This window comes from Scomber japonicus, chromosome 4, assembly GCF_027409825.1.
Source record: "Scomber japonicus isolate fScoJap1 chromosome 4, fScoJap1.pri, whole genome shotgun sequence".
NCBI lineage: Eukaryota > Metazoa > Chordata > Actinopteri > Scombriformes > Scombridae > Scomber > Scomber japonicus.
In genome coordinates, this window is record NC_070581.1 from 4,283,541 (window position 1) to 4,306,047 (window position 22,507).

General features: G+C 41.8%; 1 protein-coding gene across 1 annotated transcript; it reads left to right on the top strand.

Moving 5' to 3' along the window:
• Nucleotides 1-715: 715 nt before the first annotated feature.
• Nucleotides 716-22,150, top strand: LOC128357921 (zinc finger protein PLAGL2-like). The gene is made up of 2 exons (XM_053318348.1): nt 716-809; nt 19,974-22,150. The coding sequence occupies exon 2, from the start codon at nt 20,407-20,409 to the stop codon at nt 21,688-21,690; it is 1,284 nt and encodes a 427-aa protein (XP_053174323.1). The 5' UTR covers nt 716-809; nt 19,974-20,406; the 3' UTR covers nt 21,691-22,150.
• Nucleotides 22,151-22,507: the final 357 nt, after the last annotated feature.

Sequence of the window (22,507 nt, forward strand, 5' to 3'; positions counted from 1 at the left end):
GTAGAGCTTTGTGATAGCCTTCTTCATGTTAGTGCTTGGGAACACATAGATAGCAGTTATGATGATTGCCATCAGCTCCCTTTCTTCTACTTAAAAAAAAGTTTTTAAAATAGTCACTGCTGCATCATTTCGAATATCAGATTTGCTGTCTTTGTCTTCTATGATAGTAAATTGAAATTCTTTTAGTTTGGCACCATAGGTATTTAGAAGACATAACCTTGAGCTTTATCTTTTGGACTAAGACCAAGCAGTTTCCCAGTTATTTCAATATAATTAATAATAATAATTAATAATGAGCACATAGGGATTTTACAGAGTACAACTTCCTGTAATGAGAAGGATCCCATCACCTTATAAAACAAAAGTGGTTTAGTTCTCTTCTATCCGCTGTTTTTTTTTTTTTTTTTTTTTTGACGTTTTAATAGTGCTTTGCAGCATGTGGCAAACTCTTTTGGACTAACATTATATATTACTTGTGGGATAAACAATTATAAAGGAACCCTGTATTAACAATTATTAACTGACGTACTAAGTCATTGTTATAGCATAGTTCAATGTAAAGTTTAATTTATACACAAAATAAGCATGTATATTGATCATAAATATTTATTTAAGTATATAAGTATATAAGTGAAATCTGGGGTTCCTCTGAGCCCGGGTGTGACGTCACTCTCCCATAATGCATGGCTTCCAGCGCGGCGCCCAGCAGTCCAGGCCCGGACTCTCATAAACATCTTTAAAACTGTCCCGAAATGCCGATATGGAGGCAGAATGGAGACTGGACCATGAACTGGACGGAGGTACCGTCGGTAAGTAGCTTTGTGTCCGTATCTTTTCACCCAAGCAGGAATTTTTATCCCTGCTCGGTGAAATATAGTAGAGTTAGCTGCCGCAAGACAAACTCCGGTACAACTTCGTGAACCGCTCATCTTTTGTTTTTTAACCAGCATGCTGGCTCGGCTAACCCCCTAACTTAATCCGCAGCCATACTATTGTCAGTAGGTGAGTTTTGTCGATATAATTTCCAGCGTAATAAACTCCCAGATCTTAAGTCATTAAGCCTAAATTCACCTCTGCTGCCGATTTTCGTGGACGCAGCAAGGCTAGCAGTTAAATGTAGCCGCGGTCTGATTATGTCCCTCTCACCAGTCTCTACCAGTTCAGACTTATTTTTCATTTCAGTCAAACTCCCATCACTTTTTCCTCACTTCAAAGATGTCCAACAACTCAAACATTCTTGTCGTCGCCTTTACATAATGAAGCAGCAATAAAGTTGAGAAAATGTGGAAATTCAAGCTTCATAGTAGCTCCATGCCGGGGACCCACAAGATGGCACTACCAGCACCCATCACCTTACTCTTGTTGCAAAGTCATTGTTTAGTCCTCTTATTATCATATCCACTGCTGTCCCTTTTGTGTATTAACATGGAGAACATCTAGTGGTGGAAAATAGTTTAAAGTCTAATTTACAATAGAGGATGGACCATTGCACAGAACAAGTCCTGAATTCAAATATTACTTCAAATGGAAAAAATGCAGCAGCCTCTGAAAGTAAATGTTCTCATTCTGTGAGGCATGGTCCAGTTTAGAATGTTACATTATTAATGCAAGCAGTGGTTTAGGTCATAGCGGTTCTTAACATTTGTAACTCCAAATCACACATTTGTGACAACAGGAATTACAGTACTTTATAATACTAAGGGAACTGGTACAGTGGTCAGATACTGTTGTAAAGAGTGCAATACTCCCATATCCATGGTAGTTAAGTTGTAGTTTAAGTCTGATGAGGTTATGTTTTTCTAAATATAAACATGAGGTGCAGTGTCAAACCAATGATGGATTGATCCAACTAAGTTTTGTGTGTGCATCTAAAGCCTAATGTATTTTGAACTATCTGAAGGGACAAAGCCGAATTTCCAATTTTGTCGGCTATGAATTCTTGTTTTATTGTGATGTACTCTTATTCATCTCTGCAAAAGAGCTAAATTGTTTTCCAAACTCAAGCACCATATGTGGATGAATCTGCTGGTGAAAAATGCACAATTTACCTCTAAGCAATGTTTGTTTAAAAAAAAGTAGTGACCAGCTGTGTAAGTGAATTATTGGGCCTTGAAATAGTTTATACTTGCTCTAATGATTTTTGTGAAATCAAAGTGTCAAAAACCTGTTGAAAGGCTCCAGAATACAGGAAATTACATCTAGTCTGTTAAAAATGTTCTGGGGGATGACCACCAGCCGTTTAGTGTTTTCTCCCGGGAATCTCCCGTAATATAACAAGCCCCTACTTTGTTTGTTAATAATAATGTGAAGCGCACAGTAACAAAGGTTTTATTTTGAAAGCTTAGACCGGAAGCCGCCACAGCTCCGTTAGTTTGACAGAAGCTGAAACACACATTGTAATGTTTTTAACTGTAAATAAAAGTGCACATTTTCCAGCCTGCGTCAGACAATGCTGAGTTTACTGACTAGTTATCAAAAACCAGGATGTGTTGTGTGAACTAACCTGCTCAGCCACCATTAATATCCCCGCACATTTTGTGCTTTGTGTTGCGTTAAGCGGTAGATAAAAAGCTGCTGCTTGGAGAGAAAATGAATTATGCAGAATGGACAAGAAATAAATGCAGCATGTTTCTAAAGTTAAAAAATTCATTTTAATAATCGTGACTTCAATTTTGACCCAAATAATCGCGATTATTTTTCCATAATCAAGCAGCCCTACAACCACATTTCCTTAAAGTACAAATTGAATAAAAATGTCTTTGACGTATGGTCGTGACCATGAAAGCCAAACTTTCTTGAAAGCCCCTCCTCATATCTCGCTCCAAAGTTTTCTGAAAAGTTGACGGCTCTGGTTATGATGTTCAACAAAAGCCTCAACAAATATCTGAAAACTGAAACAGATTTGGGATGGGGGCAGGTAAAAACCCGGTACTGTTCCCTATAGTCACTATGTGGGCTTACCTTTGTTAAACTACTTAAATTAAGTCATGGAAATTGGGTAAAATATTATGGAATAGTTATGGGAAAATGATGGTAAAAATATATGGGAACCCTGATAATATAAAATAACGTTTATATAAAATATGTAGTGGTACGTTTATTGTGTTTTCAATAAATCATTTATTTTTTAAGAGGTTTGTTTTATACAGATGTTTAAATTGAATTAGAACTAAAGATTTTTAATGATCTATTTGAGCACTGCTGAGTGTCTGACTGGCTTTGAAATAATCTAAACTTTATTGTATTGCTTTATTAAAGCAATACAGTTGAAGTTATATAAATTTGCAAAAGACTGTTAACATTTAATTTAAAATACTTTAAATTTAAAAAATCAATGGCTGAATGTCTCCCCTATTCAAGCCATGGCTCCCCTTTCAAATGTAGTCTTTGTCTGCACTTGGCACGACAATATCATGGCATCATATTCCATTTAACATTAGCTTATCTTTTGGATTACAATCAAAAGCATATCTAGAATGCCAACTATTCATATGGTGTGCAGAGCAAAGTTTTGGTGATCGGCATATGGAGGTGGTGGTTCTGAGATCAAAGGAAAAGAGACCGCAAACTGATGAATTTAAAGATTTAAAGTGGGTGCTGATTAACAGGGATCCTTGCTGTGAGCAGACAAGCCTCTGAACAAAAAACATATCCTCTAAATCAGTGGTGGCCAACCAGTCAGAGACTAAGAGCCACAATTTTTGCTGTAACTGCAAAGAGCCACATCATACACTCAGGCACACATGAACACCCCACATCCCTTCCTCTCTCTCTCTCACACACACACACACACACACACACACACACAGACTTCTGCTCAGCCAGATTTACTGTAAATGTCACACATCAACATGATGATGACAGAAATGGACTCCTACAGTACTAAGACCACAGGCCAGTCATTTTCAACAATGAACATTGTGTGCAATGTCTCACACACAAACTCTCAGTTCAACCAAGTCCACAAACAAAAATATAACAATTTATAATAGCATTTTTCTCTTACTATGCATGTGGCTTAGTGGGACTTCTGGCATTCCTTGCCTTTAACTAGGGATGGGAATTGATAAGATTTTATTTATCAATGCCATTATCTATTCTGCTTATCGATCCAATTCGATTATCGATTCCTGTGGCTTTTATGTGTGGAAAAAGTAGGCCTTACAGGTTTTCAGTGTCAACAACACAAATTTTATTGAGTTATTATGCTTGAGAAGCAGGGTTTGAATTATAAATTTGACCCTAAGGGGGTCCCTATTTAAAAAAAAAAAAAAAAAAAAAAAAAAAAAAAAAATGTGCATACGCTTCAGGCTGTGTAGTGGGGGTACGTGATTCATGACGTCATCAATTTGCTTGCCATCCCTCAACATCATCAACATTCCCTCAACATCCTCTGCACGTTCACGCAGGCTCGTAGCCGGAGATAATATCACACACACACACACACACACAATGTACGGTGAGGTTTGTCACTAGTGAGGCACTGACTTTTTCAACATTTTCAAACACATCCACAAAAATATTTACCAAAGAGGGCTACCAATAAGTTTCATATGTCATACCAGCTTGGTTCATATTTTAAATGACATCTTTGGCCCAGGCAGAACGAAAAATAAATGGCGTTCCAGTACCCTACCTCCATACACAGAGTATACCATACACAGAACAAACAACAGAGCATTATGACATTATAAAGCATATAGCACCACGGCGGATGCCAGACAAACAGGACTGCACCACGGCTGGTGCCCCAGACAAAACATACATGAACCACGGTGCTAGACAGAACAGGTCCCACAGCATCACAGCGGATGCTACACACACACACACACACACACACACACACACACACACAGTTCACTTAAAAAAAGAAAGTAATGAATTTCTCTTACCATTACGGAGACATAATGGACCACAGTGCGCGGCTTTCAGTTGGTTGAGGTCTTCTTCCAGGTACCCAGGATGCTGATGTCCGATGTCCTTTCTTAATCCATGATTTGACAAATGGCATTGGGTTAAATGTCTCGATAGGGGGTCCATTCAAATCCACGAAGAGCAAGGCAGTTAGACTCTTGACGCGCAGTCTGTTCCTAGTTGAGTCGTCTGTGTCGTTGCACGCGGAAAATCCCCGCTCGCACTCAGCAGATGTCGGGAGAATAGTTTTGCTGGCGACAAGGAGTCGTTTCAATGTCTGTCCATTAGAATGCCCCTGCAGCTTCCAGTCTCTGTAATCAGCAATGGCCTCTGTGACAGGCTCACCAATAAGTTTGGCGAATTTCCCCACCTCGCGGTCACCGAACAGCACCAGGTCTGACCTCTCTGTAGGCCAGAAATGGGCATCTAGTGGCTTCAGCATTGCCACTAGTTCGCTGTCCGGTAAGCGTTTTCCGAGACTGTCTATGATGGCCTGGTAAAACTGCCCTTTGTTAATTTTAGGCTGTGATTCCCTCAACACAACATTTTTTAGCTGACCAGCTGCTATGCCCTCTTTGATTTTAGACTCCGTTTTGCCAGCTTCTTTCATGGCAGTGAGCACTTCCATGGTTTGCTGAATTTGTCGACTTGCATCCACCAGAGAAGTGTCCCGTCTCTGTAGTATCAGGGAGAGCCCTCGCAGTTCACGCAGCACGTCCTTCATCACTGCCAAATCGGAGAGAAAACCCGTGCATGTGAGGTGCTTCAGTAAGCCCGCATACTTGTTCCTCTCGCTGGCACTGTAGGCGTCCTCCTCACTGGCACTGGAAAAGTGGCGTGCCAAAACCGGGAAATCTTTCAAGACTGCTTTGATTGTGTGGTAGCTGCTGGCAACCCACCTTATGGTAAATATTTTCCTGATTTTGAGAATGTGGATGTTTAGCTCTGCCGCGGCTTTCTCTAACTCCCTTGCATTTTTAGTGGACTGGTGGTAGAGGCTATACAGCTTTGAGATGAAAAACTCAAAGTTGTTGCACCCTGCCACCAGCTTCAGAGAATCGGCAACTGCCAATTCTAATCTATTCGCCAGGCAATGGACCGATTGTAGTTGGGGAAAGTCTCGTTTCAGTCTCTCGATCAGCCCCGTCTGTCTGCTGGTCAGGACGGCGGCTCCATCGGTGGCTATGCTGATCAAGTTCATTTTCAGAAACTCCGCGTTCAATCCAGCGCTGTAGAGACTATTCAGCAACGCACTGTGAAGTGATTCTGCATCACCACAGCCCAACTCGACTAAATCAAAAAACACATTATCCACATCTCCATCACCGGTGACATCGCTCCTAATGTGGATGATCATATACGAGCGCCCATGGATTGTGCTTTCATCCAACGTTACACTGATGCGTGAATCAAGCTTCAGAATGTGGGAAACAAGTTGTTTCTTCATTTCATCTGCTATGTGTTCAATGATGGCGGCGCAAGAGTGGTCAGAGCGGTGAGCAGATCCCACTTTCGCACCATTGAGCTCGTTTAACTTCATAATAGGACCCATTTTTGTGTATGGCATCCTCTCTTTAGCGACAGTGTAAGCCGATCTGAATGAGCTTGCGGTCACATCAAAGGAAGCTGCGTGTTGTGCCAATACTTTTGATGGTAGAACATCTTTTTGCTTAAGGTCTGCAATTTCAACTGCACGTCTGTGTGCAAGACTATCCCGGTGCTGGTAGATTTTTTTTCCTCAACTGCTTTTGTACTGGGCTATTCACTGTGCCGCTCACCCAAGCATCGGAAATGTGGGCTCCGGTCCTTCTGTCGGTTAGCAGAAATGTCTTTGCCGCCTTGCAGACAGAGCACCCAAGGCCACTCTTGCCTGCAGTTAGCCAAGGGTTCTTCTCTCTCCAGGAGCGCCACTGCTCGGTTGTCCAGTTAATTGGCCCATCCCTCCTGGACTCTGGCTCATCTGTGATGTCGCCGTTATGTCCGTCGTCGTGTCCGTCGTCACCGGTAAGTTGTTGTCCGTGTCCATGTTCTTGACTTTTTGCAGCAGTGTTGTCCTCTGTGGTGCTGCTAACAGTTGACCTAGCCGAGGCTTCAGGAATGTCACAGTCCTTCTCTGGTATCACGTCAGCAACACTGTCTTTTTGAATCTTTTTTGCCGTGAAGCCGAACGCCGAGAGGCCAGCCAGTGCTGGTCTTTTTTTCGGTGGCATGGCGAAAAAGTTTAGATAAGATAGAGAAGTCTTCTTCTGAGTCCGAACTTGACATTCGCAAGCTCCAAACTTCCGTTTCAGTGCGCGCATAGTGGTGTGGTGGTGAAGTACAGCCATATGCGTTGTGGTATAATAAACACGTTCAATACAAAGTTGTGAATGCATGGTGATCGGAATATGAAACGAGTTTTATTTATTTGGCGATATTTATATTTAAATGGTGATATATTTAAGGCTATTATGCTCATTAAGGTAATGTAATATGAAGCATTGGAGACCTTCACAGAAAATCAAGTTTGCCTCTTTCATAGGAGCCTTCGGGAAAGGGAGCTCAGCTCCCCTTGGCTCCCACGTAATTCGAACACTGAGAAGAGACTAACAAGGTGCTAAAATAAATGAAAGTGTAAATGTTAAAACAAATATAAATCTGGATATAAAAATAATAAATAATAATCTGGATCCTAGATCTCTTACAGTATTATGTAAATATGTATTTAAAATAAATAATAATAAAAAATAACTGAATTCTTTCTAAATAAAAAAAAAATAAGTGCAGTCCTTTAACTGAGGCTAAACCTGCAACTCAAGTCACGACATAAATGAATTATTTTTAGTGGGGGAAAAAACAACCTTCTTCCTCCAAGCCGTGGTCGTCTGTCTTTTTAAGGTAGCCGAAGTATTCCCATACAGCCGACTTGGTCCGTTTAGACGGGGGGAAAGGTTTGTGGGGCTCGCCTTTCGTGGGGCTCGCCTCCTTCAGCCATCATACAGCCTGCAGAGCTACCTGCTTGTAACAGCAACCGGAGGTGCGCGGAGGGAGGGGTACTTTACGCTGCAGCTGCACGCGACCTGACGGACCTCCACTTTCTGTTTCTCTGGCTGCTGTTAGCATCCTTCTTAGTGAAATTAAGCCACACTTTGGACTAGGGATCGACCAATATGGTTTTTTAAAGGAAACCGATAACCAATATTTAGAACCGATATTAATTTGCAGTAAAAAATTAAATTTTGGTGTCAAAATTTAGAATAACACACTTGGGATTAGACTGAATACAGTATACTGTTTGTTTGTTTTTGTACACTGTGAAAATCTGTGATAAAAAGACCTTAAACTTTTGTAGAATAACACAAACTCTAATCTTGGTTGAAATGGTTCAAGCAATTGTTTTATTATATAAAAACAAAGTGCAGAGATCTCTTAAAGTTCAACAGGTTCAGCTCTCTTAATCTGTAGGTTACTTGCTATACCCATAATACTTCACCATAGAGTATTTTTATTGCAACTCCAACATTCTCTGTTGCCTTGCCTTCAAATACCACACTGCTACTTTGCGGAGCAGTCCTCTCCTCTCTTCTCTGTGGCGCTGCATCTAGAAGTTTCAGTGTTGATTGGCTGTCACTTGTGCTGTGCAGCCAATCAGTGGGCGCTGTATCCTCTTCAAATCTGGCTTTTATTCCGTTGTTGCCACTCAATGCAATTCTTTCACGTGTCAGTCAGAAGACATCGATGCTTTGATTTAACGTGTTTCAGGGTAGAAAACACAGACTCGCAGGCGTATGTTGATCCAAACATTGACAGTATCTTGAGCGCAGCCTGTTTGACATGTGGGTGTTTTTCCATTGGCACACTTTTCCAGAACTCGATGATCCCTTGCCTTACAGCAGGTTTCAGTTGGTCCTCCTCACAAAAATCGATCATCTCCAACTCAGCCGCAGCCTCATCTGTGACTAGCGGGGCTTTCAAACAGTCCGTCTTCACATTTAACGGGTTGACAAGGAATGTAATCTGTGGCCTTTTCAGTTGTAGATCACAGAACCGGGTCACAAAGCTTTCGTGCAGGTTTTAAACCAGTGTTGCATATCTGGCCGTTTGCTTATTCAAGGCGGTGCTGGTGACTTGCCCACTGGCTTTTAGCAAAGAGGGAAAATGCGCTAAATCTCCCTTTTTGAAAATGCGTCTTGAACAGCTTCAGTTTGTTGACAAAGGCAAACACACTTTGCCAGGATGTGTTGTGTCTGTCGTCATCTTAACCTGCTCAGCACTAATATCTCTGCACATTTTCTGCTGTGTGTTGCGTTTTTCATCTTATCAAGTCTGTGGAGTCAAATCTCTAGGAGGAGATAGTTAAAGTATGAGACATGGAAATTGTGAAAAATTGCAAATGTAAAAAAAAAATGGCCAACTTCTAGTTGGACTAAGAGTTTTTTGTGCTTCCAACCATGATGCATATGCGTACCAAATTTCATTCATGTAGGAGGCGGGGCCTCAACTTTTAATGGTCCAGGGGGAGCTGTGGAGCCATTTTGCAACTTAAAAGGCCCAGACCATATCAGAAATCAATATTCATGACTCTTGATGGACGTGTGAAATTTGGCGGGTATAGGCGTTTGTCAGAATGTACAAAATGGGAAAAGGCATTGGGGGGGCGCTACTGAGCTGTGCCACGCCCAGGGTCAGTTGTGGTATCAAATTGAAGGACTCATGAATTTGAACCTATGTGCCAAATTTGGTGAATGAGTTTGTGAGCATTATAAAGTCCTCAAAACAGTGTTGGAAAAATGAAAATTGGCGCACGCCATTCAACATGGCCGACTTTCTGTTGGGTAAAAAAATTGCAAAAATTAAATCCCAGGTATACCAATGAGACCTATGACATATGGAAATTTCATGCAGATCAGAGAAACTTTTTGTTCAGTCCCCTCGGCATGCCCAGTCACGTTAAATCATAACATTTTTGTGTGTGTGTGTGTGTGTGTGTGTGTGTGTGTGTGTAGTTTGGTGAGTTTAGGCCCTCAAAAATTGGTTTGTTTTGGTGGACCAATAAGACCAATTTCTTCCATTTCAATAGGGCCTTCACACTGAAGTGCTCAGGCCCTAATTGAAAAATCCCTAAAGCAGATTATTTGGGCTTTTTATTCACGTTAGCTTTAAAAAAAAAAAGAAGAAGAAGAAAAGAACTGTTCTTGTTTAAAGGCTAAAACAATAATTTTAATATAGGTTTAGGAAAAAACAATTGTCGATGAGATAGTTAATGACCACAAGTCTAGCATGCTACCTTGTCAACCATGCTCAACATTAAAAATCTGAAATGACACCATGCACCAGTTAAATTAATTGGGTTCACACTCAAACCTTCTGCCTTGTCATATACTGAATCTTTGAGTTTTAATATTTATACTATATGAGGTAATGATTCTGGATTCAGATTACTACTACTACTGCTAATAGTATTTTTAACACAGTATAAAATGACATTGGGACAGGATATTGTATCCTCAAATAACCCATTGCAATCAACCTCTAAACTTTCTGTCTTGTATGGAAGCAAATCTGTCTCGCCAGAGTTTAGAATTTCATTAGGGGCACTAACCAGCAGTGTATTACAATGTGCTATACTGGGATAGGTAACATTATAGTTAGATCAAAGTGTCAAACCTGTTAAAAGGCACCAGCATACAGGAAATTAAATCTACTCTGTTTAGAATTGTGTGGGGGAAGTTTTGAAAATTCATTGGTAAAAATGTGTGGGGACCCTGCACTTTCTGTTCAGCATCAGGTCAGGAACATATACCTTGATGTTTTCCTGTAGAAACTCATAGCTCCATCAATGTTAGCAAGCTGTTCTGATCCAGAGGCAGCAAAGCAGACCCAAAACATGATACTGTCACCATAATGTTTCACAGATGGAATGAGGTTCTTATGTTGGAATGCAGTGCTGCCGCACAAAACGCTTCTCATTCAAGCCAGAGAGTTTGATTTTGGTTCCATCCATCCTCAAAACATTTTTCCAAAAGGCCTCTGGATTATCCACATGGTCTTGAGCAAACTGTAGACAGCAGCAGTGTTCTTTTTGGAGAGAAGTGGCTTTCTCTTTACAACTCTGCCATGCACACCATTGACATATACGGTTCTCCTGATGGTGGACACATGAACATTGACTGTAGCCACGTTGCCCTCAGGTACTTGTAGCTTCCATGACTATTTAGGGGGCCAAGCCCGAGGGGCCGAGGGAACGCGTATGCAAGCTGACGCGTTTCCTAGGACCAGCGGTGCTATAACTCTCACACCATATGTCGCACATTCACAAATCTTATATCCCCAGATTCCCTGAATAGAGTTAAATCACTTTTCCATTGGCCACGCCCACTTCCACCTGGAAAGTTTTTTTCGCAAAATCGCCAAAACTGGAAAACCTACTTTTCCGAACTCCTCCTCGGGATTTTGTCTGATCTGCGTGAAACTTGGCACGTACACTGTTCAGCTCAACCTGATCTTAAGTTATCAAAAGAATTTTGCTCGGCCAAGGTAGGCGCAAATTATTAACAAACTAATTTCTGTAGCTAGTTATGAAAATGCTAACTGTTGGATATCTCGGTCGAACTAAATGCTATTAACACCAAATCTCAGATCCTTGGTTGGCATGTGACTGTGAGGGTATGAGCCAAATTTTGTGAATCTTGACCACTAGGGGGCGCTACCAATCTCTTGAACGGCTTTACGGATTTCTACGAAATTCGGTAGGTATGATGCAGACCCATTCCTGAGGCCATATATTGAAGGTGGTCATGACTGGTCAATGTGGGCGTGGCTTATTAGTACATAAGCATTTATTTTAGCTGAACTCTTATGATGAGGGTTGTGAATTTATAGGGTACATATAGAATAGGACACAGATCTTCCATAACAAAAATAGTACATCTGCTCCACTAGGTGGCGCTATAACGGATACAAACGCGTTTTTGCCTGTAAGTTCCACATTTTAAATGACACATTCATATACATCATATCCATGTATTCCCTGAATAGGGCTGGATTTTCTGACATAGGCCCCGCCCACTTCTGCTGCAGATTTCCTTTGCTAAGTCACCGCATATGCAAAACCAACTTTTTTGAACTTCTCCTACAGTTTAAGAGCTATCTGCATGAAACTTTGCACATATAATCTCCAGATGAGTCTGGTGAGAAGTTACCAAAAGAATTTTGGCACTCCAAAAAATGCTCTACTTATAGCCAAACAATCTTTTTTGCTAGCTAAAAAAAACACATTGTTTCATATTTTGGTCAAAGTAAATGCTTTTAACTTCAAACTTAACTCACTTGTTCAGGAAGTCATCCAGAGGCTCTGTGCCAAATATGGTGCAAATCAATCAACAGGGGGCGTTATAAACCCACAAATATCAAGTTTCCTAAAAGATGATCGCATTCACACATAATTTGGTGAGCATGATAAGACATCACTCCAGAGGCCAGCTGCAAAATTACGTAACAATCGGTGAAAGTGGGCGAGACGTATTACGACAAATCCAAATCGCCACACATTCAGCCTTTTGCACTTCCCATTACAGTGAATACTGAGGCTCAGACATTGACCTGTGTCCTGACGCACGCCCAGAGCCCGTCGTCCTTTTAGGCCATATTGCGTGGGCTTCGCAGGGCGAGTCGCATGGGGGCCGAGTCACGCGGGATGGCTTGGCCCCCGTTCATAACTGTTCGGGACGAACAGTTCTAGTTCACTTTGATTTTGTTGTTGTTCAACCACTCCTGGGGAGGTAACATGGTTTTGGATGTTGGGTTTATATTAGCCAGTATATGCTGTCTTTTGGCTGGTATCACGTGTAATTGGCTGGCAGTTTAAATGATCAATGGCCAACATGTCTGGTGGGAAATACACTAAATAAATAAACTCTAACATATTAAATACCCTAATATTATCTGATGTAGCCTATAACATATGTTGCTAAGATAACTTTACTACTAACTTGTGCAGAAGTTTGTTTTCCCTCAGTGTTATTGACAAAGTGCACCAGAACGATGTATTTGACTTAAAAGTGTGCATGCCCCAAAGTGTTTCTCAATTGGCCATACCCTAACTTTATAAATGCAAAATTAGTGTGGTATTATTATGCTGTTTTGTTTAAGAGTGCTTAATTTTCACTGTTGCTACACTTTACATTTCAAACAATCCTCATTTGTCCATATCGTGCAGGCCTATCACACAGTCTCTTACTGCCCCGACACATGGAAAGGGACACACACTGGACTTTGTATTGTCTCATGGTTTGTTTAAATGTGTGTATCCAGACCATTTACTTGTGTTATTCACTGTGACGCTGCATTGCTCTCAGGTTGTACACTGCCTGCGCACATTCAACCCTTTAACAGAGTCACAGTTCTTCTTAGCCTTTAATGACTGTGCTTCCCACACTGTGTGACTCTTGTAATATCAGTACTGAATAGATTACCAGATATTCTGGACTTGATTGCTTCCTTCACGACCAGAGGCCTTAAACTACGAAGGACAAAAAATGACATAACAATAAATAAATAAATACACATATAATATATAAAAGCATAAATAAATACATATTTTTTTATTCATGAAAAAGGCTAAAAAGCGGAAAAAGGACAAGCTCCAAGACTCTTTAGGGATTTTGAGGGAATGCTTAATACCAGAGAGCTATTAAATCTGCAATAATACACTTTATTTCTAACCTTGTGTCCAGTAACAGTCATAGCCCGAGGTCCTTTTTAACACTTTTAATTGGCTTATAGAGATGTTCAGATACCATTTTTTCCCTCCCGATACCGATTCCGATACTTGTGCTGTGGGTATCGGCCCATACCAGTGCCCAAAATCATACTATGCCTGCATGACTGTGATATGATTATCATTGTGATAAGGCCTGGCGCAGGTTAAACCCTTTGTAAAACATGAATGAATACAGCAAATGGAAGCCATTTATTTTTAAATAGAACAGTATAAAACAGTAGTGCAACTTAACTAAATAGGATAGATAGATATAGGAATAATTATTGAAAAAAATTAGTGCAGCCACAATATTGTAAAATATAAAAGGCATTTACATTTTTAAATAAAACAATAGTGCAACAGCAACTTAACTAAATCCACTGTGAAGTACTGCCAAACCGCCGACATGATGCGCTAACGTTAGCTCCTTGTTACAGGTGTCAGGTGATCAGTTCTTCTTCGCCCCTCTACAACAGCACAGCACAACTGTTTTAAGAGCAGTCAAGAAGAACTGTGTCAGCGCTAACGGAACTAACCAGTAAATAGATTGCTATTTCTAATAAATTACATGATATCTGATCGGTGCCTGGACTCCAGTACTCGCCGATACCGATGCCAGCATTTTCGACAGTGTCAGAGGCATTTCCGATACTGGTATCGGAATCTGAACAACTCTATTGGCTTATAAATCCCTGTAACCCCCCTTCTGTTGTGCCATCACCCACTCTATTTGAAAAATTCTGTGCATTTTTTATTGATATTTCTGCCATTAGGTCTGCACCTTCTCCTTCTACCTTAGATACTGCTGTGTCTACGGTTTGCCCAGCTGTCTTTGAGCAGTACCAGTTTGTGTCACTATCTGAATTGTCTAAGGGAGTTTGGTCCGCAGCAGCCAATAAATTGTTCCAATGTAGTGACTGCTCAATTATGGAAAAAATCATATCATATCAATCACGATTATTTGGGTCAAAATTGAAAACACGATTATTAAAACTATTTTTTTTAACTTTAGAAACATGCTGCATTTATTGGGCACTTCTTGTCCATTCAGCTTAATAAATTTTCTCTCCCAGCAGCAGCTTTTTATCCACTGCTTAACGCAACACACAGCAGAAAATGTGCAGAGATATTAGTGCTGAGCAGGTTAGGATGACGATAGTTCACACATCACATTCTTGTTTTAATAATTAGTCAGTAAACTCGACATTGTCTGACGCAGGCTGGAAACTGTGCACTTTTATTTACATTATGCTGTGTGTTTCAGCTTCTGTCAAACTAACGGAGCGGTGGCTTCTGGTCTAAGCTTTCAAAATAAAACCTTCAGTTATTGTGCACTTCTTAACAAACAAATTTGGGGCTTTTAAATTTACAGGAGATTCTCGGGAGAAAAAACAAAACGGGAGGGCGGCGGGAGATGGGTCTAAAATGCGAGAGAAACCCGGGGAAAGCGCGAGTGTTGGCAGCTATGGTGTGCATGCTGCGGAGGAGGGACGGAAATATGCATGCAAGGCCTTTTGCAGACTGTTTCTATACAACGTTGCACAACGGCAAAAAATGACAAATCATTTCCCCCCGATTTTATTCGTTTTGAGATCGTTTGGCCAAAATCGTAATCACTTATCAAATTTCGATTAATTGAGAAGCCTTAGTACTGACTGTGGTATGGTTGAGTTTCACAGATGCATTTTTCAAAAAAATACGTAATGACGACTACTCATAGGTCACTTAAACCAGCGGTTCTCAAACTGGGGTCCCTGGACCCCCGGGGGTCCGTGAGCCATGGCTTGGGGGTCCGCAAAATAATTTGCAATTAATTATTAAAGTTATGCCTTATCATTAAAAATTGTAGACAGTACACATGGGAACTACTGCGCCAATAAAACAAACATACTGATCCAATTACTCCTATTTACGTTAGCTTTGGGTCAATAAAAACTCATGATTGAATCACGTAACACACGTCACTTGCTCGAATCACTCAAGACTCACCTGGCGTACAGCTCCTGCTGCTGATTAGCTATCTAGTGGCGATGGATAAATATTTAAGACTGTCCAATTCATCAAGTGATGCTAAACCCAAACCAACTAAATTGAGAAAATATGACAACAGTTATCTGGAGCTTGGTTTTATTGAGAACAGCGATGGAAGACCACAATGTGTGGTGTGTCTTCAGGTGCTAGCAAATGAAGCCATGAAGCCCGCCAAGCTAAAGCGGCATCTGATTACAAAGTACCCGGAGTTTAAGGACAAAACAAAAGATTTTTTCCGGCGAAAGAGTGAGGAATATATGCGTCAGAAAACACGACTGGTGAACCTGGCCACAACTTCAGAAAAAGCACAGAGGGCTTCTTATTTGGTCGCTCAATGGATCGCAAAAAGTAAGAAGCCACACTCAATTGGACAAGAACTTGTTCTTCCAGCGGCAGTTGAAATGTGTGAAGCTGTGCTTGGGACAGAGGCAGCTAATAAACTGAAAGTTGTACCGCTTTCAAATGACACTGTGAGAAGGAGGACTGAAGAACTATCGGCTGACATTCAGTCACAGCTACTGGATAGACTGCGTTCATGTGAGCAATTTTCTATTCAGCTGGACGCATCAACAGACATTTCCAGTGCAGCTCAATTGATTGTTTTGGTCCGCTATCCCTGGGAAGGAGACATTTTGGAGGACTTTCTGTTCTGCAAGGAGGTGCCAGGTAGGACAACAGGTGAGGAAATATTCAGACTTCTGGATGCTTTCATGACTGAAGCGAGACTGAGCTGGGAAAAATGTGTGGCCGTTTGTACGGAATGCGCAGCAGCGATGACCGGCCGAAAGAGTGGAGTTGCTGCGCGGATAAAGTCTGTCAATCCGAGGCCAGATCTTCACTCTGTTTTAAACACAGCTGTGACTGCAGTTAATTTTGTGAAGTCAAGGGCACTGCAATCACGTTTGTTTGGACTTTGCTGGGATATGGATGCTGGACATGACGCACTGCTATATCACTGTGAGGTGCGATGGCTCTCTCGTGGTAAAGTTTTGCAGCGGGTGTTTGAATTACGCAGAGAAATGGCAGAGTTTATGAGAGAGGAAAAACCCAACATCGCACAGTTTTTTACAGACCCGGAGAGTATTGCCAAGTTGGCATATCTTGCCGACATATTCAACATACTGAATAGCCTCAACCTCTCCATCCAAGGAGGCCACACACCCATCCTTGAAGTCAGCGACAAAGTCACTGCCTTCATGAAGAAAACAGACCTATGGAGAAGGAGGATACAAGATAGAATAACAGACATGTTCCCCCAACTGACTGAGTTTCTCCACACAAATAACTTGTCCGTGGCCACAGTGAGGAAGGCCACACCTCATGTCACTGAGTGAGCACTTCAGTTCATACTTCTCCGATGTGAATACTGATGCCTGGGACTGGGTGCGCAATCCCTTTGCACCAGCTGCAACAGCAAATGGCCTGACAGGTAATGCAGAAGAGCAGCTTTTGGAGTTATCCTGTGATAGGACACTGAAGGTCAGATTCCAGCAGGTTAATCTTGCAAGCTTCTGGCCCTCCCTCTCACATGAGTATCCCGAACTCACTGCTGAGGCCATGCAAATATTGCTCCCCTTTCCTACAACGTACCTCTGTGAATCATCATTTTCCACTTTGACTGCAATGAAGAATAAGTACAGGGCTCGTTTACAAGTGGAGGATGATCTTAGAGTCTGTTTGTCAACCATCACTCCAAGAATAGAGAAACTGTGTTGTGAGAGACAGGCTCATCCTTCTCACTAATTTAGTGAGTTATTGATGTGAGTGATGTGTGAATTTTGTGTGTGATAAGACTTTGATAGAGTCTAATGCAAATAGTTATGACTAGGCTTAATTGCTAAAACTGTTATGATGTTCAGTTTTCTGCCAATAATTTGAATAAGGGGCAATACGTTCAATATGTTGTTGTCAAACCACTTAAGCAAGCTTTTAACTGGTTTTAAAATCAATTGGGTTCATTTGGACTTTGCTGGTCTTGCTACTGTTCATTTTCTTTAAGATCTGTTACTTGAAAATTAGAAATGCAGTGAGGTCAAAATATAATTTGAATAAAAATGACCCTGAGTTTAAAAGTATAGAAATGGTATTAACATTTATTTTTTCAAATTTAATTTGTTTGCATTCATTTCTATGAAACTTGCATTAAGTATTTAGGTTGAAAAGTTTAAAATATAAATAATTCCTACGGCATCTAGGAGTACAAATTGCAGTAAACATTATGTTTAATCGGTGTGAGGATTCTTAAGGGGTCCTTTGGAAAATGTTCTCCCCTGTAAGGGGTCCTTGGCCCCAAAAAGTTTGAGAACCCCTGACTTAAACAACCTGCAAAGGAAAAAAATACTGGACACAGTGTAGTTTTGCTGCAAGCCACATTTCAGACAGAATATATATTAAAGTAGCTGTATGTAACAAATATGTTCCAAGTAATCATAAAATTGCCCTAAATGTCACCAGACATTAAGGAATCATGTTAATTTCAAACACTGATATCACTGACAGTAGTAGTCCAGCCAGAATATTCACATTTGCTCAAGCTCAGTTGCAGCCCTCAAGTAATGTTTATGTTGTCATTCTGTGTTTTGGCCTATATAATAGACACTATATTTGTTTGGCTTGAGTAACCTTCTCCCAGACAACATTTTGTTTATATAACTGCAATTAAAACCACAACTAGTGGTTGGCTATATGCTATCATGACCCCCCTTTTCAAGAATAAAACATCAGAAATAAGAAATGGAGTGAGAGTTTCAACAGTGCCTCCTGAGCAGATTTATTTTCAACACTGACCATAACATTCAGTCAATAACTAACTTACATTCAAGCAACAACATTCAAAAACATCCCAGCAGTTGTCTGGTACAATGTAATTTATTGACTACCCCTCCAGTACCTCTGGGTACCCCGGGGAGCATACCTAGGTCCCCCGGGTCCTATGTTCCCTGATCGTGGCTAACTCGGTTGCTAGCTCAGTGGCTAACTTAGCTGTTAGCTCGGCGGCTAATTCGGCTGCTAGCTCGCCGGCTAACTCGGTTGCTAGCTCGCCGGCTAACTGGCTAACTGTAGACGGGATCATCCCTATGTTCCCCGGTCACATACAAAGCGGGGAACATAGGACCCGGGGAACATAGGGATGATCCCGTACCTCGTTGTGAAACTGACCGGGGATTTGGGTCGTCCTGGCACAAAGTGAAATAAGTCCAAATCAGCGACATGTTTTCTTCCTGAGTCTTGCTAGTTTTTAGCTGTTTTGCTCTGGGCGCGTTGAGCTTCTATGCACCGTGCATGCGGGTCAGTTTGATCGGCCAAAAACCGGAAATTACGACAATGACCGGCCGGTCACCGATTGGGGCCAATTGGATATAAAACCGGCTTTTTTAATCGGCGGCCGATTGATCGGTGCATCTCTAGTTTTCACTTATTTGTCAGAAAATTAAATACTCAAGTACAGATACCTAGAAAATCTACTAAGTACAGTAAGGAAGTACAAGTACATACTTCTTTACTTCCCACCTCTGCTAATTTTTTTGCAAATATTACAGTTTGACAACGAGGTGCAGCTGTGACTGGAAAATAATCTGATGATGTAAGAGTCGCTGAGAATACATTGCACGTCACTTCAGGAAAAAACATAAATGAAATATAAAATATATGGAATGAAATGTATAATTTTATCCACCACAATTCATTACCAGTAGTTTTTACCCATTTGTTTCAGGTTGCTCTCACCACCTTCTCCTCCTTTTCTTTCTGTCTTCTTTCCATTTTTCCTTCCTTCCTTCCATTTTTCCTTCCTTCCCTCCTTCCTTCCTTACATTTTAGGCCCTGTTCTCATTTTTTTATATGTGCTGCCCCTGGGATCCATTTTTAGAAAAACACAACATTTCCAAACAAATAAAGATTCCATGCAAGCCTTGTTTAAAAGATGTTACATTATGGATGGAATTAAACTTCCTGAACCTGAACGAAAAGAAAACCGAAATCATCATCATTTAGGAAATCTGAACTTTTGGATGGCGTTTACAGTGCTCTAGGCCCATTCGCCTGTTCATACATGCTTGCCTTTAAGCAAACAGCAGAGCAGAGAAAATGCGTGGACAACAGCTCTATTTCAGTTTTTTAAATGGTTTCATAAACATTGGTAATTTAAAAAAAAACTATTTAGCAATTTTCATATCTGTATAGGAATTTCTTTTAAAAGCCCAGTGTGTTCTTTTCCCAAATGAAAGATGAAGGTACACAGATTAAAAGTGGCAATATGATTTACTTTGTTTGTTTGTTTGTTTTACAGGTCTGTAAAGATGTTGCTGCCTCTCTGATTCAGCTGCTGTGACTGTGGTGTTCTGCTGAATACTAAAATAGACTGTGGTCTAACACAACAGCTCTCCTAAGGAAACACACAGACCCAGTCAGAGCTTCCAAAGCTCCTCATCACCACAGCCCCTTTGGGGTTGCTATGGCAGCTGCTGTCACAGAAACCAAGTGCTGGACACACGCTTGCCTGAGTGAGGCAGGACATACCACTAGACAGTACGGCAAGATACAGTCAACAAACAGCACTTCACATTAATTATAGCACTCTTAAGTTAACTATACAGCCATAGATCAATACGCTGATGGTCAGCTCTCTGGAGAATCCTCATGAGTCTGGTCTGTGTCTGCTCAGGCTCTTGGCCAGAGTCCCTGTGCAGCAGCAGAGCCAGCACTGTTTCTTCTGATAGACCATGTTCCACCAACAGGACCATCTGAAGAGCCAGCTGCAGGAAAGCCACCCAACTAACAGGCAGCTCTTCCACTGCCAGGAGTGTGGGAAGCAATACAACACCCAGCTGGGATACAGACGCCACCTGGTGGCAGCACACAGTGCTACAGCAGGCCTGCCCTGCACAGAGGGGGCCCCATCCTTGCTAGAGCACTTGGGCGGCCACATTGATAGACCTCCACCATCAGAGGGCAACACTAATGCTACTCTGCCCGTGAGAGAAAGGAAGTACTCATGTGAGCGATGCGACCGCCGTTTTTACACTCGTAAGGATGTACGGCGCCATGCTGTGGTGCACACTGGACGGCGTGATTTCCTTTGCCCCCGCTGTGCACAGCGCTTTGGTCGCAGAGATCACCTGACCCGTCACTTAAAGAAGAGTCATGCCCAGGAGACAGGAACACCCAGCACTCCTGTGGCTACACCCACCCCTCCCAACCAGTGCCCAGTGAAGGAGGAGCCCAACCCTGTGACCTCTGAGATGGGCTCTGTTTCCAAAGAGGGCATGGACACTTTCTCCAGGGATATGTACAACTCCTACTCGTTGGCCAATCCTGTTCCCGGGATGGGTCATCCTCACAGCCTTGTGCAGGGAACCTTGTCCTCAAGCATGGGTGTTGGTCGCCACATGCCCCCTCCATCCTCTCACCCACACCACCACCACCTGCAACCACCAGCGGCCCCACAGCAGCAGCCCTACGGCAACATGTCCAGGTACCAGCACGGATCTACCTCATATCCTCGCACCGACGTGGACAGTTTCCTGCTGGACTTGCAGAGTGCCCCCCCACCTCACCTGAGTGCAGTCAACTCTTCTACCTCTATTTCTGCCTCCCCTCAGAGGGAGGTGCTGGGTGAAGGGGTGGGTGCTAGCAGTGACCCCCACCTTCTGTCCAGGAGCCCTGCTGTCTCCTCAACCGAGCTGTCCTGCACCACTAACATGGACCTCGGGTCCCTACTGGGCTTCTTGCCATTCAGCCTGCCGGCCTATAGTCCTCACATGGGGATGGGAGGGTTAATGATGAGCTATCCACCAACCACCACCTCCACCCCATCTCCATCCTCCTCTTCAACTGGGCTGTCCTCCCAGGCTCCAGGGCCTTTCACCTTCTTCCAGCCCCCCCAGGCACATGTACCCCAGGGTCCTGCAGCCCACAACCACAGCCAGCTACCTCAGGCATACAGCAGTCCTGCTATGAGCACTTCTAGCTCCCTACCTCACTATTACCAGGCCTTTCAGCAGTAAGCAGCTCTGTCCCCACAAAATTTGTTGCCTTCACATGCTCATGGGTATTTGATGAAAATGGTCAAACATTTGAAAGGTATCTTTTATTATAAAACTTTCTTTTTGTTGTTGAACACAACAAATCACCTCATCAGTATTACCTCATTATTTAAAAAGGAAGCTTGAACAATTGACGAAATGTAGTTGATCTCACCAAAAAAGAGTAGCCTACTATTTCTTTACCTGTTACCAACCCTGGATGCACTTAACACATTTGTCACAAGTCATCCAGTTTTAGGTCATCAAGGAAAATTACGGAAAATACAGTGTTGGGAAATATTTTTTTATCCAGTTATGTATTGTGTGTAAGGCAGTGTCACTTGCCTTACTGAAGGTTACTTTAGATTTTCTCATTTGAGAGTATTTGTTAGGGTTAGCCTTAGAGGAGAAAAGTTGGTTTAAGATGTACAGATTACATTACACATTAGTGAGTACATGGGGAAAGATTGCAAACTCAGCAGCATAGTCTGCATTCTCCTGCTTAAATCAAATGAAAATATTCAGTAAGTACACACCCACCCAATTAATATCTGTAGAATTCAGAATTAAGCCTCAAAAGAAGTTGGTCTAACAGCTACAGTTCAGAGTAATGGTCAAGCTGGACTGCACTTCCTGAAGTTTAGGAAAAATAAATGTCATTCTTAAATAGTGAACAACTTATAAATCAGAATAGGCTTAACTTAAGAGCCTGAAATTCTGATTTAACAGACCAGCTCTTCCAGTCAATGTTCCAAATTGGAAGTGATGCAGTTATGCTAGTTCACGTCAGCATTATGAC

What these genes read in the sequence shown, in the direction of transcription:
- LOC128357921 (XM_053318348.1), top strand. Translation starts at nt 20,407, where the DNA reads ATGTTCCACCAACAGGACCATCTGAAGAGCCAGCTGCAGGAAAGCCAC.